Source organism: Euleptes europaea, chromosome 11 (assembly GCF_029931775.1).
Source record: "Euleptes europaea isolate rEulEur1 chromosome 11, rEulEur1.hap1, whole genome shotgun sequence".
Taxonomy (NCBI): Eukaryota; Metazoa; Chordata; class Lepidosauria; order Squamata; family Sphaerodactylidae; genus Euleptes; species Euleptes europaea.
The window spans coordinates 21,236,669-21,256,081 of NC_079322.1; the positions used below are offsets into that span (position 1 = coordinate 21,236,669).

The 19,413-nt window shown below is 46.2% G+C and overlaps 1 protein-coding gene across 1 annotated transcript; it reads right to left on the bottom strand.

The window, feature by feature from the left end:
* Positions 1 to 2,726: 2,726 nt before the first annotated feature.
* Positions 2,727 to 17,002, bottom strand: EPDR1 (ependymin related 1). The gene is made up of 3 exons (XM_056857764.1): positions 16,749 to 17,002; positions 4,635 to 4,843; positions 2,727 to 2,929 (listed from the first exon to the last, which is right to left on the bottom strand). The coding sequence occupies exons 1-3, from the start codon at positions 17,000 to 17,002 to the stop codon at positions 2,739 to 2,741; spliced, it is 654 nt and encodes a 217-aa protein (XP_056713742.1). The 3' UTR covers positions 2,727 to 2,738.
* Between the last annotated feature and the right edge of the window lie 2,411 nt (positions 17,003 to 19,413).

Here is a 19,413-nt window from a genome sequence, read left to right on the forward strand (position 1 = left end):
TCCATTAACAATAATGTGCTTTTTACTTGTAAAATACATTGACCATACAGGATTAGTGTATTACATTTTTAACCAACTCAAGGTGGTATACATAGTTCTCACCTTTCTGTTCTATCCTCACAACAACCCTGTGAGGTGAGTTAGGCTGAGGGATATTGAATAGCCTGAGGTCATCCATGGCGGAATGGGGTGTGAACCCATACCTTCCTGAGTCTACTCTTGACACACTAACCACTACACTGCAGCAGCACAACAGAATGAAAATGTAATTCACACAGTGGCTTGAGTGCAGCAAAAATATTACTCATAATGAATTACATTTGAGCATGCTTCAGTGCCTGTTTAGGAAGTCCAGAGCTGCTATGCAGAAACAGGCAATGGCAAACCACCTCTGTTTGTCTCTTGCCTTGAAAACCTTATGGGGTCACCATAAGTCAGCCGCAACGTAATGGCACTTTCCTCCACCAAGCACCTGTTCCCAAGCAAATGCAACCTTCATTACAATTCTTATGTGCTTAAAATTCTAAAAGGAAGATTGTCATGTATGCTGTGCCCCTTAAGAGATAATGGTCTCTAATCTGAAAAAAAAAAGTTCAGTATTGTTAGATCTCACTCTGGTTGTAAGGAGTAACTTTTGCACTTTGTTCTCTGGCCAAAAATTGCTTCAAGTCCAATGAGGTAAAGGGGATAAAGGAAAATGGTACCACTCTTTGAAATGCAATTTTTTAATCTGCTAGAAGGAACAACAGTTACATGACAATATGCCAGGGGGAGGGGTCATGCAAGCGATGGGTTGGATTTGGCCAGCTTTTTAAACTCAATCTTACCCAACTTTCCTCCACAATACAGCTCCTGTTCCTCTGGTTTTTGTACATGATTCTCACCTTTTCAGACAGGATGCCTCCTTCCTTACTGAGCAGCAGAAAAGCTGATGGGATTCTGCTAGATCACCCTCTGTTTTGCTTCTGGCTATATTTAAAGGATAGCTGCCAATCTTACTCTCAGTCTGGGGGTACTGCTGCTGTACCCCACCCCATCCCCCATATTCCCTGTCTGACTGCACTCTTTCTAAGGAAGAGAAAAGAACAAGATCAGTTAGAAAAGTCTGGAGAACTCAAGTGTATTCAAGTGAATTCTAGAGCTCTGTGCAAAGAGCTACACAGTTATCCTTCTATTATCCTAACCTCATTTTCCTCCCTTCCTTCATCTTATCTTGTGTTAAACTTTTGTTTATAAGCACCTTAGACAGTAAGGTAAGGCTGCTAGACCTGTCGAGGGCAGTGGATCCCCTGATTTGGGCCCCCTCCCTTTCCAGTGTCATCCAGCTGGCTGGCGGGGGTCTTACCAGGCTTAAAATGAGGCCCCAGCCCCATCAGCGCAATGACGTCACTTCCTAAAGTGACGTTATCATGTTGGCAATGTCAAGGGAGACCCTCTGGTATTGGGCAAAACTCTGTAGTAAAAATAGCCTCTGCCGTAGAGTTTTTGCCCAAATACCAGAGCATCTCCCTTGACGTCGATGACATGATGGTGTCACTTACAGAAGTGGCACAGTGTCAGTGCAGCTGGTAAGTCCTCCTACCCCCCATCCCTCACCGGTTGCCAGGGGGACCTGGCATCCCTCACCGGTTGCCACGGGACCTGGCAACCCTCATTCAAGGGCAGGTTTTTGAACTTTGTTGTGAAACTTAGCCTGTCCAGCACTGTCTAATATCTTTACCCTCCTCATCCTTCCCGCAATGGTGACCTAATGGTTATCCAAGTTCAGGCTAACCATGAGAGTAACCTTGACTCATCTGTGTTCTTCGTTTTCTGAAAGTAACTCAGTAATAACTTCATATAGCAAATTAATTAGTGACCATTCTTCCTTAATAACACATAGTATTGGATGCTGCAGAATGCATTTTTTTTTTACAAGAGCCCTGTAACAGCCCAATCCTAAGCCCCATCTTGAAAGGTTTCAGGATAATGACTAGGCTCTATGCCAGGATCTTGGAGAGATGCTGGGACTGGGATCTTAGTTTTCAGCTGCTAGTCTTTTTAAGAAATACTGCTAATACAAGTAAAGCAACTAGTTATCTCTTGCACAAGTTCGAAAAACACTGCCTTGAAAAAAGACCACACAAGCAGAGCATGACATAAAAAGATACCTATTCTGACCTTGTGGTACCTTCCATGAAAGTAGCAAGTACAAGAACACTTAGTATAATAATGTCTTACTCCTGTTGTAAGCTAGCTAATGTTGGTATCCTGGACTCTTTGCACACATATTCACACACATAGTCAGTGCAGTACAATAGCTTCCAGAAGACTAAGGAGAGCGATACTAGAAAATGTATTTAATCAGTAGGATGTTCCTGGCTACTGATGCCATGCTATGGTAGTACCTTTGTTCCTGAATATGTTATACTCTATCCATTCCTCCAGAATAAAAAGTATATCATATTTTAACATACTTCTAAAGCATAGTATGCTTTTTGGAAAATAAAAACAATAAAGTTCTTCCAAAAAAACCCCAACCCCTTAAATAAATGTCCAGAAACACTAATAACCACAGTTTATGAGTGCAATGTTAGAATGAGACACTGATGGAGAGATGCATTTCCTACTTTGCCTAGCCCCCTCCCCCAACTCTGCCATTTTGCAAAACGCAACTATCAACTCAGATGCCAGCAGTTGATTATTAACAACCATCAACACTATATCTTTTGTCTGCCTATAAAAGCCAACATCCACCATCAACATTCGTCACTCATCATTTTTGGCAGAGCTGTTTGGCAGGTGCTGGGAGGAGTGAATACGGACGGGTCGCTTATCCCCAGCTTTAGATCAAAGAAGCGGGTGGAGGCTGTCATGCTGTAGTTCTTGGTGTAGGTTTCCTGAACCGGGTAACAGTCCTTCATTGTATAAACTCCAACCCAGGTTTCAACTGTAATGAAGCACAAAGCATTTTATGGGACAAGCATGGATAATTTCCAAGTTTTACTATACTGTACTGATTTACTATACTGATGTTTTTTTTAAAAAATGTCTCTGATCTCCCCCTCCCCAAACTGAGGCTTAATGCTACACATATGAACTCACTTATTCTGGAAATGGCTTTCATTGGCTTCGAGTGCCCTGAAAACCTGTGGATTGGGACCAAAGAATGGGTTGCAAATCTTTTTGCAGGTGGATCAGAAGGAAACAGGAGGACCAGTGAGTGCTGGGAAAGGAAGCTCTGGGATCTTCAATGGCAAATTTAGGTTTGCCTCTGCATAATGTATGAGGTGCCCTAACCTGGATGGCCCAAGCTAGGCCAATCTTATCAGATCTTGAAAGCTAACCAGGGTCAGCCCTGGTTAGCACTTGGATGGGGGACAACCAAGGAAGTCCAGAGTTGCTATGCAGAGGCAGGCAATGGCAAATCACCTCTTTTAGTCTCTTGCCTTGAAAACCACACAGGGTCACTATAAATCGGTTGCGACTTGACAGCACTTTCCACCACCAATACTTGAGGGTCTGACTTCAAAACGTTTTGAAAACCATTGAAGTAACTGAAGATAGAGTAACATAACTCAAAGAAGTGAACTCGTAAAATGTAATAATATGATTGTTTATGTTTCAATGTTTATATATTTGTGTATAGAAATAAAACATTTTAAAACAGGATACTTGGTTTCCCAGTTCAACCTTGTCAATGTAGTTCACCATGTCTGAGTTCCACCCTCCAAATTTCTGAGGCACCCTCTTAATGATACTTAATAATGATAACAGTACTAGCAACAGGGAACTGGCCATTGCATGGCCCCATCTGAATAAGAATCAATCCAAGATTACTTTCCAAGAAGCTCAGATTCTATAGGTCTACAGATTTAAGGCAGACATTTACATTTTGAAAGGGATGCAATCCAGACATAAATTTTGTCGAAATATTACACTCCTATAGGTGTCCATGGGATGTGGAATGGTATAGTATAGCCCGATCTCGTCAGATCTCGAAGGCTAAGCAGGGTCAGTACTTGGATGGGAGACCACCAAGGAAGATGCAGCTGAGGAAGGTTATGGCAAACCACCTCTACTTAATCAGTTGCCTTGAAAGCTCCTTACTGGGGTAGCCATAAGTCATCTGCGACTTGACGGCACTTTACACACACGCACACACACACAGTTGTTCACACATACATAACATTTGGTTAAAAAAATTAAGATGTGAAACAGTCTTTACAGACACTATGCAATAAGCACAGCATTACTTATTTCTTAGAGGAACAAAAACAGTATTTATACTAAACATCATTTGATGAGAAGAAAAGGTTATGTGGGAGCAGGGTATCTGGTTGGGTCAAAGAAAAGATAATAAATTCCTCTCCTTTTATATTATTTTTTGTAAACTGAGGGGTAACTTGCCGCCTCTCTCTGGCAACATGAGTGATATTTAGGCGTCATCTGTAGTTCTGTAGTTTTTAAGTTTTAACTGGGATTTTTATTGTTTTAAATTTAGATTTTTTGGTTAATTTTTATTATTGATTATATTAATGTATTTTATATGATGTTACCTGCTCTGAGCCTGGCTTCGGCCAGGGAGGGCGGGTGATAAATCGCATAAATAAATCGCATAAATAAATAAAATAAGTAAAGCAAGAAATGCTTACATTTCCTAGCTGGTTTTCTATCAGACCATTCCTGTACCATAATTTGATCCGAAGGTCCCCCGATATAGTACTGATCTTCATAGGTTGAATTGTCTGGAATATCATAAGGATCCCACGGCTCAGTCAAACTCATCTTGGAGCACAGCTTTGTGACCTGCTCAATCTGAAACATCACTGCATCTTTATATAGGTATATGTATTCAAAAAATCTGAAAAAAGCAGACAAAGAAAAGAATAGATGCTGGTGATTCTTTGTTCATATAACACCAGGGGAGATTGATGGTGTATAGCACAAGCCGGTGTAGTAATTATTCCTTCAACTCAAGAAAACCCTTGGAAGTAGAGTTCTTTGAAGGATGGCAGGCATTTCTAACTGGAGGCACCCTCCTTCTGGGGACGGAGCACCCCATTTTTTCCAGTGCTCCCAGATTATCTTGAATTCTTAACCATTCCAACCTTTGGAAGACTTTTCTTTTTGGCCAGAGATAATGCCTTACCCCTCAATGAATTCATTTTTGAATACACCAATCAAACAGAGAATCTGCCCATGTGGAAAGGCAAAGACAGAAACACTCACCCATTTTTTATTCAGTTGTGATTTATATCCTTCTATAAGATCTTCTTTGATTTCACACTTTCCTGTATGTTCTCATGACCACCACTTAATCTATCTGCTGTCTGGTAATGATAAGGCTGTTACTCTATCCGTAGTTTATTACTTTAAAATTTATAAAAAGTTATGCCTAAATACTTATTTGCATATAGGCGCACTTTTTGCACTGGAACTGGCATTTGTAACTGAGGATTCCTAGTATGGTAAACAGACTACAATTCCCAGGATTCTTTGGCCAACTGATATAAGTCTGTAGCGTTGGTGTACTATAGTGTGGTCAGGTAGCTACTAGACAGTAGACTGGAAGTTCAAATCCTGTTTTTGCTGCATGATAGCCAACTGCCACGTCCCAATTTGACCACGATTCTTCTGTCTGTGGATTGGATCAGTCAGTGGTTGTGGTCAGAAAATTGCAAATTGTAGGCTACGATGCAAGTGTATATTCGCCAATATTTGGTTGGCAAGGCCTACTACAAATACAGGCACACATTTAAACATCAAGATCAGGGTATCTGGTATATTGGTAAGCCAACCTACACATTCCAAAATGAGGTGGTAGACATAGGTAGGCAGAATTCTAAATGTTACCTCTTCAGACTGCCAATATTTTGATGCTCCCCCATGTCAAAAGAAGAAGAAGAGTTGGTTTTTATATGCCGACTTTCTATCCCAATTAAGGAAGAATGAAACCGGCTTACAATCACCTTCCCTTCCTCTCCCCACAACAGACACCCTGTGAGGTAGGTGAGGCTGAGAGAGTGTGATTAGCCCAAGGTCACTCAGCTGGCTTCATGCGTAGGAGTGGGGAAACAAATTCAGATCATCAGATTAGCCTCCGCCGCTAATAATGCATACCTATTCTCTACAGTGTCAGAGGAGCATGCCCATTATATTGGTGCTGTGGACACAAGCATGATAATTCTGCTACAGTTGTCTTGTTTGTGGGCTTCCTAAAGGCACCTGGTTGGCCACTGTGTGAACAGACTGCTGGATGTGATGGACCTTGATCCAGCAGGAATACATGAAGCTGTCTTATACTGAATCAGACCCTTGGTCCATCAAAGTCAGTATTGTCTACTCAAACGGGCAATGGCTCTCCAGGGTCTCAGGTAGAGGTCTTTCCCATCACCTACTAGCCTAGTCCCTTTAACTGGCGATGCCGGGGATTGAACCTGAGACCTTCTGCATGCCAAGCAGATGCTCTACCACTGAGCCATGGCCCCTCCCCAATGGTCTTTCTTATGTTCTTATGAACCATGATTCAAATGAGCACGAAATCAGAAGCTACCCTCCCATAGCAGAGGCATCCAGCTGGCCAAACAGAACAACATCCCTGCGTGAAAGACACCCACATCACCCTTTGCACAGCACAACCAGAATTACAGCAAAAAATGTAGTGTATGAACATGGATCGCCATGCAGCTCACAGCTGTGTGCCACGAGATACAGGCCAACTTTTCCCAATCTGTTTAACCTTCCTAAATTAGTAGCTGGGTGATCATAATCCTAGCAAGATGTTTTCCAAGAACTGTAGAATACATGCCAGCTACGGCAACAAGAAATCACAGTTTGAACCTTACCCACATTTTCAACTTCTTAAGAGCTTTCTCCAAAGATAGTTTATTCTCAAACAACATTGGTGCATAATGGTGATCCATGCCAGCGGTTATTACACGCACCTTTGCATTCTGGCTCACCGGACAACTTTCTTGCTCAAAAGCAACACAAAAACCTCTTGTTTTATTCAAAGCTCTCTGTTCAGAGCTCTCTCTAGCATACATATACAATGAGGCTAATTCTGCCACACCATGGGAGATGGAAACTATTGTAGGAGTTTAAAGAGGCTCAGAAACATTCAGGAACATCTAGGCTCAACTGTCTGAGACAAAGGCTAAGGAACTTCTTGCAATTAGAAGAGTTCTGGGATATCAAAGAATCTTGAGACTGGCAGAGAACTTCTCCCTGAACAAGCCGGCAAGAAACCCTCTCCTGAAGATCTCCACTGATGATAAGGGAGAAGACTGCCTAGCTATTATACCTTTTCCATCATCTTCTTGCCAATGAAGGAGAGCGCAATGTCACTTTGTTCCAATTACACCTTTACTATAGAAAGGGCAGTAGAGCTAGCAAGGTAGTCAGTTCCTACTCTGTCCTTTCTTCTTGTCTGCTCTGCTGCTATCTCTTTAATCTCAGACTGCTGTTCTTAGGGACTTCCTTCCTTCCCGCTCTCTCTCTTACACACAATGCAACACAACCTTTTATTGGCATATAAGCTATCTCTCTTTCTTTTTCTTCTCTCTCCATCCTCCAAGGAATCTACGTGCAATCTCTGAATCTTTCTCCGTCTTTAAATTGGATAGCTAGAATGACTGACTCTCCTTTCCTAACAACAAAGAATATCCATTTCTTCCTTAAAGCAACAAGCCGCCTGAGGACTTTATCCTAAAATAGCCTCCCTGCTTCCACTAGCCTACAGCCAACGCATGATAACATGTCTGACAATGTCTGCCTGCAGAATGTCCTCAGACACCTCCCCAGCAATTCTTTGTCTGAGAACTTATCTTCTCCAGGGACTCAGCACCAAAAGCAGAGATGGCCCTGCAGCTGAATATCAGGACCCAAGTAGGCTTCTGAACCATACACCAGAACAACAATCTAGACCAGTGGTTTTCAACCTTTTTCTGACCGTGGCCCCCTTCCGACCTTGTTTCCTTCCTGTGACCCCCCCCATCCTACCAGTAGAAAGGTAGCTATTTAAATGTTTTGTTTGTAAATAGCCAAGGAACAAAGAAGCATAAACAGCCACACAAAATGCACACATGCAGTTCTTATTGGGAAACTGAAATTTAAAAAAAAAATCCCCCCAAAAAGGGAATACAACATGCTAATAAACAACAATGTTCACATACAAGGGAGAACAAAGCCTCTACCACCGTTGCACAAGATTACAGTGATACAAAAATCCACAGTTGCAAACAATGCATAGAAGTGTAATGAAGAAAGTCATGTGTTAGGTTTCCATGTGTTTCTGTTTACTTCACTTCTCACTTCCCTCTGTGGCCCCCTAGTCTTGTGCCAAGGCCCGCCATTTACACAATTTTCATCTGTGGCCCCTTTGGAATATCCTGGGGGGGCCCAGGGGGCCATATGGCCCCAGGTTGAGAACCACTGATCTAGACTGCCTCCCTGACCTTAGCCTTTCTTCTATCTCCCCTGTTTCTGTCCAGGGTCCTGATGCATTTCCTGCCATATTAAACTCCCATTGTGCACCGTGTCCTTACCACCACTGCCTCTGAATCCTCACACTGTCAGGACTTAAGGTATTCAAAATAGTTTTGCCCTCACCGATGGGCAGCTGTCCCTCAATTGGCCTTATCCTTGAAAAGAGCTCCTTGATAAATGGAAAAGTACTGATGGAAATCAACATAGCAACTAATGTGTGTGTGTTAAGTGCCGTCAAGTCGCTTCCGACTCATGGCGACCCTATGAATGAAAGTCCTCCAAAATGTCCTATCTTTGACAGCCTTGCTCAGATCTTGCAAACTGAAGGCTGTGGCTTCCTTTATTGAGTCAATCCATAAATCCATAAATTTACTAATGGGCACAGTAAATTGTGTAACGATTGGGAAGACTAGCATTTGTTCAGGATACAATGACATCTGTGATACGAACTCTGAAGGTGTATAATACATGACGAACCTGTCAGGCAAATCTACAATGTAAATGTTTAGATTTCTGAAAGAGCAATACCTATGGATTTCCTTGCATGTTGAATGCCTTTATATACCTCAAAGTGTAGATCTTTTGTAAAAACAAAAACAAAAAAAACCTTACCTGGTGGCCTTAGTTCTTATCTGAGAAGGTAACTATTAACAATTTACTATACAATACATTCTTTCTATGGTGGAGGGGGGATAACTAATGGAGCTGGATCCAGCGTTGTATTATTCTTAAGAAAAACAAAGCCTTTAATGTGTTTGAATATAATATTTAAACCACATATTTTATTTTTCCCTAATCAAATATTGTAGTTCAGGCATTTGTTCCTAATGGGACATAACATTAGCATGGGGTACTTATAAAAATTTGTTTACTAAAATCCAAAAGTTGCACCTCCCATTCTGTTTACATTGCGCCATACAGCAGAGGGCTGTGTGGCTCAGTGGGAAAGCCTCTGCTTTGCATGCAGAAGGTCCCAGATTCAGTTGCTGGCCTCTCCAATTAAAAGGATCAAGCAGCAGGTGATGTGAAAGACCCCCGACTGAGACCCTGGAGAGCCACAGCCAGTCTGAGCAGACAATACTGACCTTGATGGGCTGATTCAGTATAAGGCAGCTTCATATATTCACGTCACAGGCAGTCCAATTCCAGTGTGGTGTAGCAGTTAACAGCGGTGGTTTGGGGAGGTGGACTCTGATCTGGAGCACCAGGTTTGATCCCCCACTCCTCCACATGAGCGGCGGAGGCGAACTGGGTTGGTTTCCCCACTCCCGCACTCAAAGCCAGCTGAGTGACCTTGGGCTAGTTATGCTCTCTCAGTCCATTTTGTTGAAGTCAATATTTGTTTGTTAGTTTTCTCATTTGGGCAGGATTATGTCCATCATGACAGCCAGAATGGTATAGTGGTTTAGAGCAGCGGACTCTATTCTGGAGAACTGGGTTTGATTCCCCACTCCAACACATGAAGCCAGCTGGGTGACCTTGGGCTAGTCACACTCTCTCAGCCTCACCTGCCTCATCGGGTGTCTGTTCTGGGGAGGGAAAGGTGATTGTAAGCTGGTTTGATTCTTCCTTAAGTGGTAGAGAAAGTTGGCATATAAAAACCAGCTCTTCTTCTTTCCACCGGGGAGGTCCTAGTTAGTCTCAGTCAACTGGCTTAAATCCAAAGATCGGATAGCAAGAGTGACTGAGATACTTCCTGTTGGAAGGGAAGAGTGGGTCTCTTGCTTTGGATGGGGGATTGCTTATATCTTCCCTGGGGATCCAAGTGGAAACTAGGCTAAATAGGATAGACTAGGTACATCGTATTGAAGAATATCTTTCAATACTTTCCCATTCTCTTTTGTGGTCACTGCTTTGTGGAATGGGCTCCCTGTGGAGGTCAGGAAGGTTCCCACATTTCTGGCATTCTGCAAATTATGAAAAATAGAATTATTCAGGGGAGCAATTTTATAAAGGTAATAGAGCTACAGTATAAGGGTCAAACTCTCTCAGCCTCACCTGCCTCACAGGGTGTCTGTTGTGGGGAGGGGGAGGGAAAGGTGATTGTAAGCTGGTTTGATTCTTCCTTAAGTGGTAGAGAAAGTTGGTGATTGTAAGCTGGTTTGATTCTTCCTTAAGTGGTAGAGAAAGTCTCAGGAGGGGAAAGGGACTGTAGACTATGTTACTATGTATGGTATGTATTATCTATTTGTTGTACATATTACCCTGCTCTCATTGCACTGTTTTCTACTTCTGCAATTTGCTTTTCTTCATTACTTAGCACATCATATCTGATACATTTTTGCACTGTTTCTAATTTTTGTAAATCTAGTCCTATCGCATTGCTTATTAACTCTCTCTTGCTGTTAGACTGAACTGTTTTACATGGTGTAATCTGACTTGAGTCTCCGTGAGAAAGGTAGGCAAAAGTAAAGTAAAAACAAATCAATAAATCGCCAAATTCCCTGTGCAAAGAAAACTACCATTTCGAGTAGATGGTAAACTGGACTAGTCTACCTGGCATAAACATCCAACTTGCAGCAGAATTGTTGAAGCCTAGGAAAACTTTGCCGCTACTGGCCACCAAGCTCAAGAAAAAAATATTGCATTCAGTCACAACCACCTATACAGAGCACTCTGTTCTTTATATTCTGCATAGCGCTAGTATTCCTTTCCCTACAAACTCCTTGCCACAAACCAATTTCCCAAATCTTTTTTTTTTCATTTCTACCATATTATGTGCCAAGCCACATTTACTGATGTTTGAGGAAGGCATGCCAGAGAGCTGGCAGATCCTGTCTTCCATTAAGCTGTGCAGAGAGTTAGCCACATGCTTGAGTGCTTAGCTGGGCAATGGCCAAAATGACTCAACATCTTGCAAGAACAATCTTTCCCATTTTTTTTTCTTCCATAAAGCTAAATACTGCCCTGTGCAAATTTTGTTTACCCACCCTTTGTAAGGCCAGGAAAATAATTTTCAGATAATATTTTCAAAGGTCAAGAACAAAGGGCCAGTGATACATTGGGCCATTTATACAATACCATCCTAATATCATTGACTACAATGGATGTAGAACTGTACAACTCTGCTTAGGATGAAGAAGAGTTGGTTTTTATATGCCGACTTTCTCTACCACTTACGGAAGAATCAAACCGGCTTACAATCACCTTCCCCTCCCCACAACAGACACCCTGTGAGTAGGTGGGGCTGAGAGAGCTCTAAGAGAGCTGTGACTAGCCCAAGGTCACCCAGCTGGCTTCATGTGTAGGAGTGGGAAATCAAACCCGGTTCTCCAGATCAGAGTCTACCGCTCCAAACCACCACTGTTAACCACTACACCACGCAGGCTCTCACTACACCACGCTAGCTGGATGACACTGTTAGGACACTAACCCCTGAATTTACTTCAACTTTATTTTATTTTACATTTTATGCTTGTTTTTGGCAGCCAAGGAGACTCCAAAGTGACTAACAGCAAGCAAAAGATCTGTAAAATACAAAATACGTTTTGAAAAACCATGCACTTTCAAGAAGGGAATCTGAAATTGATGTGAGCGGAAAGTAAGTCCAATTCCACAGCAAGATCAGAGACATTTCCCTCAGCTCTCTTTCCCTGTAGGATAATCAGTCATGTAACTAATAGCAGGTTATTTGCAATAAGCAACATTGGACAATGATCACAATAATACAGCAGGGAGAAATGCCTGCCACCCTAGAGATCACAACAATGTTACAATGATTGGGGTTTGCCCTTTGTTCAGGGGCTTGGTTACAGCTTGGTAGCCTGCACCAAGGAAAAGTACAAGGGATGAGTCACTGGTCCCCAAGAACAGAGCACTTCGGCACTCATTGTTGCAAATGGCTCTGGTTGGAGAAAGACAAAAGGTTTACTAGCAAACACCTCAGCTGTATTGTCACTCCTGAAGGTGAGAAACTGAGAAAGCCAGCAGGCTAGATCGAGGGTGTTGAACTCAATTGTTACGAGGGTCAGATATGTCATTTGGTCAGGCCAGGCCATGCCTGGCCAACCCAGATTGAGGGGTGTGTGTGTGGCTGCCTCGACTGGCTCACGGGCTGGATAAGAGCTCTCAAGGGGCCAGATCCACCCCTCGGGCCTTACGTTTGAAACCCTTGGGCTAGATCGTATTACCGTATATACTCACGTATAAGCCGAGTTTTTCAGCCCAAAAAAAGGGCTGAAAAAGCCGGCCTTGGCTTATACGCGGGTCAATACGGTAGAGGAGGGAGGAGGGAGGGGGGAACTTACCACCACCGCCGCCGCCATCGCCGCCGGGCCCACGCGGCTTCCCCCAGCCAGGAGCGCCCTGGGGGGGGCTCCTGCAGTCGCTGAAAGGCCACGCCGCCACCGGGCACACGCGGCTTCACCCGGCCAGGACCAGCCTGGGAGGGCCTCCTGCAGCCACTGGAGGCCCGCGCCGCCATCGCCGCCGGGCACGCCCGGCTCCTCCTAGCCGGCTCTGGCCTGGGAGGGCCTCCTGTGGCCGCTGGAAGGCCGCGCCGCCGCCGCCGCCCCCACCGGGCGCGCGCGGCTCCCCCCGGCCAGGAGCGCCTGGGGAGGGCCTCCTGGGCCACAGGGGGCCCCCGCCGCCACCTTCACCGGGCCTGGAGCAGCCTAAGAGTGGCCTGCGGGGCCTCCTGGGCTGCGGGGGGGGGGGCACCGCCTGCCTGCACACCTGGATCTAAGCTGAGGGCTAATGGATCTAAGCTAATGGATCTAAGGTAAGCCTGCTGGGGGGGAGGGGTTATAAGCCGGCCCTCAGCTTATACACGGGTGCCTAATTTTTCCCCATTTGGGGGGAGAAATTAGGCACCTCGGCTTATACACGGGTATATACGGTACTTCCTTTTGGGTCAGGAAGATTGGGGATTACTCCAATGAGACCGGACCCCCAATGGGAGATTATAAATTCTTTGGAAACATGGAAGAAGCCCTCTCTTACCTTTTGGCTATTTTGCTTCAAGCCACGAGGGGCATGTGACACTTTAGGTTGATAGTAAATATGAGTGTGGCTCTCCACAAGACATGGAGTGAGTACCACTGCTGTAAAGCACCTCTATGAAACCATTCAGCCCCATAAAATCTTTGCCTGCCATTCCTTCCACAAACTGGTTATTCTGCATCCTGCCTACCCCTCCAATACACCTTAACTTAAAGACTTCATTTTCTTATTTTGAAAGTGTAGATGACTGGGGAAGGCAATGGCAAACCACCCCATAAACGTGATCTGCCTAGTAAACATCATGATGTGATGTCACACCATGTGTCAGTAATGACCCGGTGTTTGCACCTTTACCTTTTACATTCCATACTGACCTACGTTTGGCTATGAAGATATATGCTGCAGACCCTTGACTTAAACGAACCGCTGAAGACTCATGGCACCTGCTGAAGCTGTGTTTATGCTGAAAGGTATCATCTGGTCTTTAGTGCTGCTGTCATATTTGCATCGGACCGTATAGGGCTTCCTATCTGTTCCAAAGGACTGACCCAACTACGCAGACACGGGGACCATCTAATTATAGGTCTGACCCTTCCTGCTCACTGTCAACACATCTCATTACAAAGTAATTGATACACATCCATATAAACGCTATAGAAAGCTCAAAATAGATCAGCTATCACTGTAGATTCATGCAGAATTGTTTGGATAAAGTTCTTCCATGCCAGTTAGAAAGCTGAAACTTTGTACTCATTTAATCAGGTAGCTTGTAACTGAATATTAAGAAGAGAAAACAAGAATCATTCCCAAAGCCCTGGCTGCCATTTTTGAAGGTTATGAAAATGCATTATAATTTAGGAAGTGAATTTTATGGAGTTTTTCTCTTGATATTACTCTAGAGTTTATGTTGGTACATGCATTGCATTATTGCAGTATATTGTTGTTTATTGTATTTAGTATATTTCTGATATTGTATTTTATTATTTAATGAAAAGAGAACGACGCCTTACCAGAAATGTTGGGAAGTTCTCCCAGCTAGAAAGGTATGAAGGTACATATAGTGCAAAAATCGTGATTACACCTTTTACAAGTGGAGGACCCACAAGTCCTTTTGAGGGGCTTCTCATTTTCCCCTCTCCCACAATCTTCTCTTTACCTTCCTGAAAGCCCCCATAGCCTTGCTTCCTTTTCCTGCTTCCATTCCTCCTTTTTAACCACCAACCCTGTGAGCCAAATTGGACTGAGAATGTGTAACTGGGCCAAGCTCATCCAGTGAACTTCCATAGTAGAACAGTGGTTCAAACCTGGATCTCCCAGACCATAGTCTGAAACTTTAACCACTACACCACAGTGGCTTTTGTGAGATGGCTGCTGTTGAACAGAAGTGAGCAGCCAAGCCTGGCTGAGTCACGCCAATCATGTGGTAGCAAGTTACCCAATGGTTGCAACTGGCCCTGGCCTTGATGAGTCCTCCTTCAAAGGCCAGGACAGTCCTGGAACAGACCCTGCCCTTTACTGATGGGAAAAAAGGCTTAAAGACCGGCAATACTGTTGTGGTTGCCTAGCAATGGCCACTTTCTTAAAGCTACAGTGGCTGCTTCTGTTATTTTGTGGGGGTTTAACCCCGCCCCACTTTTTAAAATTCAGATTTTTCTGCAAACATGGGGCATTTTTCAGGTTTGTAGAATAATCCGCCTTCTCCAAGTTTTGGATTTAAGTATCCACAGATTTGGCCACATTGAGAATTAGATCTACTGATGTGCTAAACTGCATCAGTGAACATGCACCTTCTGTCCTCTTTTTTCCATTGTCCAGAGATAGCCATTCTTGGTAAATTGCATCAAAGTCAATGGCGCTTACTTCTAAGTAAACATGCACAGGATGGCGTTGTAACACAGCTAGCCCCTCTGGAATGATTCAACCAGAGGAGGGGCTGTGGCTCCGTGGCAGAGCCACTGCTCGACATGTGGAAGGTCCCAGGTTCAACCCCGGCATCTCCAGTTAAAGGGACTAGGCAAGTAGGTGATGTGAAAGACCTCTGCCTGAGACCCTGGAGAGCCGCTGCCGGTCTGAGGAGACAATACTGACTTTGATGGACCAAGGGTCTGATTCAGTAGAAGGCAGCTTCATGTGTTCATGGGGAGGGGCTGTTGCTCAGCGGTAGAGCCTCTGCTGGGCATGCAGAAGGTCCCAGGTTCAATCCCCGGCATCTCCAGTTAAAGGGACAAGGCAAGTGGGTGATGGGAAAGACCTCTGCCTGAGACCCTGGAGAGCTGCTGCTGATCTGAATGGACAGTACTGACTTTGATGGACTGAGAGTCATATTCAGTAGAAGGCAGCTTCCCGTGTTCATGGGGAGGGGCTGTTGCTCAGCGGTAGAGCCTCTGCTGGGAATGCAGAAGGTCCCGGGTTCAATCCCCGGCATCTCCAGTTAAAGGGACAAGGCAAGTGGGTGATGGGAAAGACCTCTGCCTGAGACCCTGGAGAGCTGCTGCTGGTCTGAGGAGACAATACTGACTTTGATGGGCCAAGGGTCTGATTCAGTAGAAGGCAGCTTCCTGTGTTCATGGGGAGGGGCTGTTACTCAGTGGTAGAGCTGGGCATGCAGAAGGTCCCAGGTTCAATCCCCGGCATCTCCAGTTAAAGGGACTAGGCAAGTGGGTGATGGGAAAGACCTCTGCCTGAGACCCTGGAGAGCCGCTGCCGATCTGAATGGACAGTACCGACTTTGATGGACCGAGAGTCACATTCAGTAGAAGGCAGCTTCCCGTGTCCATGGGGAGCGGCTGTTGCTCAGTGGTAGAGCCTCTGCTGGGCAGGCAGAAGGTCCCAGGTTCAATCCCCGGCATCTCCAGTTAAAGGGACCAGGCAAGGAGGTGATGGGAAAGACCTCTGCCTGCGACCCCCGGAGCGCCGCTGCCGGTCTGAGTAGACAATACTGACTTGGATGGACCAAGGGGTCCGATTCAGTAGAAGGCAGCGTCATGTGTTCATGCGGACGGACACACACGTGTTCATGCGGATGGACACACACGTGTTCATGCGGATGGACACACACGTGTTCATGCGGACAGACATACACGTGTTCATGCGGATGGACACCCATTAATAATTGGAACGCATCCCACCCAGAATGAAACACGGAGGTTAAAAGTCCAGCACACGGGGGGGTGGGGGAGGGATGGAAGCGAAAGGAGCGCGCGATCGGTTGCAAACTTTCTCTCCCCCCCCCCCGCATCGGCCAGTCCAAAAGACCCTCCCGGCCGCGGCCCTTCCTCGCTCCCCCCGGGGGCCGCCCGAGGGCTGGGGGGGGGGGCGGGCGGCGGGGTGGCACCTACTTCTTGCAAGGGATGAGCCCCTTCCTCTCCTCCAGCACCCGCAGGCGCCGCCCGGGCCCGTCGTAGGCCAGCAGGGCGCGGGTGTTTTTGCCGGTGCGGTGGTCGTAGCGCACCGTGCGGCCCTCCCACTGCGCCGGGGCCTGGCAAGGGGCGGGCGGGGGCGGCGCGCTCGGGCCCACCGCCCCGCTCCACAGCAGCAGCAGCAGCAGGGGCAGGAGCCGGGGCGGAGGGGCGGCGGCGGCGCCTTGGGCCATGCCCCGGCCAGGCTGGTCCGCGTCCTCCGGCCTCCCGCAGGCTTTCCTTGGCCGCTGGGGCGCGCGCGGGGGGTCCGGCTGCAGGCCGCCGCGCGCAGGCGAGGAAGGCCGGAGCGGGGCGGGTCAAGCGCGGCTGGCCGGCCGCGGCGCCTCGGGCTCCCTCTGCAGGTCCTGCCCAGACATCGGTCCACCTGGAGAGTGTGGCCGCGTTGGCAATTGGATTCTGTGGCACTGAAGTCCCTCCCCTCTCCAAACCCCGCCCTCCTTAGGTCCCTCCCCCAAAACCTCCCGCCGGGGGCAAAGAGGGACCCGGCGACCCTACCCTTGGTCCGGCCAAGTCAGTCTTGTCTACTCAGACCGGCAGCGGCTCTCCAGGGTTTCAGGCAGGGGTCTCTCACATCACCTATATGCCTGAGCCCTTTAGCTGGAGGTGCTGGGGATTGAACCCTGGACCTTCTGCATGCCCAGCAGATGCTCTACCGCTGAGCAACAGCCCCTCCCCATGAACACGGGAAGCTGCCTTCTACTGAATGTGACTCTCAGTCCATCAAAGTCAGTACTGTCCATTCAGATCGGCAGCGGCTCTCCAGGGTCTCAGGCAGGGGTCTTTCCCATCACCTACTTGCCTAGTCCCTTTAACTGGAGATGCCAGGGATTGAACCTGGGACCTTCTGCATGCCCAGCAGAGGCTCTACCGCTGAGCAACAACCCCTCCCCATGAACACAGGAAGCTGCCTTCTACTGAATCAGACCCTTGGTCCATCAAAGTCAGTATTGTCTCCTCAGACCAGCAGCAGCTCTCCAGGGTCTCAGGCAGAGGTCTTTCCCATCACCTACTTGCCTGGTCCCTTTAACTGGAGATGCCAGGGATTGAACCTGGGACCTTCTGCATGCCCAGCAGAGGCTCTACCGCTGAGCAACAGCCCCTCCCCATGAACACAGGAAGCTGCCTTCTACTGAATATGACTCTCGGTCCATCAAAGTCAGCGGCTCTCCAGGGTTTCAGGCAGGAGTCTCTCACATCACCTATATGCCTGAGCCCTTTAGCTGGAGATGCTGGGGATTGAACCTGGGACCTTCTGCGTCTCAAGCAGATGCTCTGCCGCTGAGCCACAGTGTCTCCAACTCTAGGCGTGGTGGGGAGCTCAGCATCCCAGGCCATCAAGCTGCGGAACAACCAATACGGGAAAGAATACTTGTTATTAAACCCAACGGTTTCATCGTGTGCTTTCTTTCCTAGGCTGCTTGTGTTCGTTGCCGTGCTCGATTCCAATACGAAGTAAGAACATAAGAGAAGCCAAGGCCCATCAAGTCCAGCAGTCTGTTCCACAGTGGCCAACCAGGTGCCTCTATGAAGCCCACAAATAAAACGACTGCAGCATTATCCTGCCTATGTTCCACAGCACCGAATATAATAGGCATCAATATAATAGGCATCACCACATCCTGGGGCAGAAAGTTCCACAATTTAACTATGCCACACATATCCCAGTCTAGAAATCATGTCCATTTAGATTTGAAGAACAGGAGAGTTCATCAAGCTATCTTTGGATACTGTGCCCTTATTAAACCATCGCAATGCTTTTCAACTGAATTGTCATGTCCACTCAGGAATATCCAGTTCTGCATTTTTGTTTTTGCACAGTGATAACACAATCTCTTCTTCCAAATGGGAAACCATGTTAGTCTGTGGCGGCAACAGGAGTCCCGTGGTACCTTAAAAGATGAACAGCCCCTATTCCATCGAGAGTTAGAACTGAAATGTGTAATGTTAGTTTTTTAAAGGTACCACTGGGCTCATGTTTTATTTAGTAAGGCCCCATGCCTTGCGGAAGATCACCTGTGAACATACTTATTTTGAATAATAATGTGCTGCCCTGTTTGCTGGGCAGTAAATCCTATGTATTTGTTCCTCATAAAAAATGAAACGTCACAGTAGCCTGTTGCTTATCCTTCTACCACTTCTATTACAACTGTTGGAAAGTATGATTATACTTTGATCAAAAGACCATTTAATAATGACTGTCTGCCATCAAATCACAACCAACTCATGGCAACCCCAGGACTATGGGGTTTTCAAGGCAAGAGATGAGCAGAGGTGGTTTGCCATTGCCGTTTCTCTGTTGCAACCCCAGTCTTCCTTGGTGGTCTCCCATCCAAGTACTAACCAGGGCCAATCCTGTAAAGCTTCAAGCCTTGACAAGATAGGGTTAGTAAGAGTTATTCAGGCTACTAAATGGCCGTTTACTTGGATGCGAGTCCACAGAATTCCACTAGAATTCCACTAGAAACGTAAGAGTTGGAAGGGACCACTAGGGTCATCTAGTCAAACCCCCTGCATAGTGCAGGAAATTCACAACTGCCTCCCCCCCAAAGACCTGTACTCCATGCTCAGTAAATGGCCAAAAAAT

What these genes read in the sequence shown, in the direction of transcription:
- EPDR1 (XM_056857764.1), bottom strand. Translation starts at nt 17,002, where the DNA reads ATGGCCCAAGGCGCCGCCGCCGCCCCTCCGCCCCGGCTCCTGCCCCTG. An exon ending in GGGCTCATCCCTTGCAAGAA is followed by an intron (nt 4,844 to 16,748) that starts GTAGGTGCCACC and finishes TGCTTTTTTCAG; the next exon opens with ATTTTTTGAATACATATACC. An exon ending in TAGAAAACCAGCTAGGAAAT is followed by an intron (nt 2,930 to 4,634) that starts GTAAGCATTTCT and finishes GCTTCATTACAG; the next exon opens with TTGAAACCTGGGTTGGAGTT.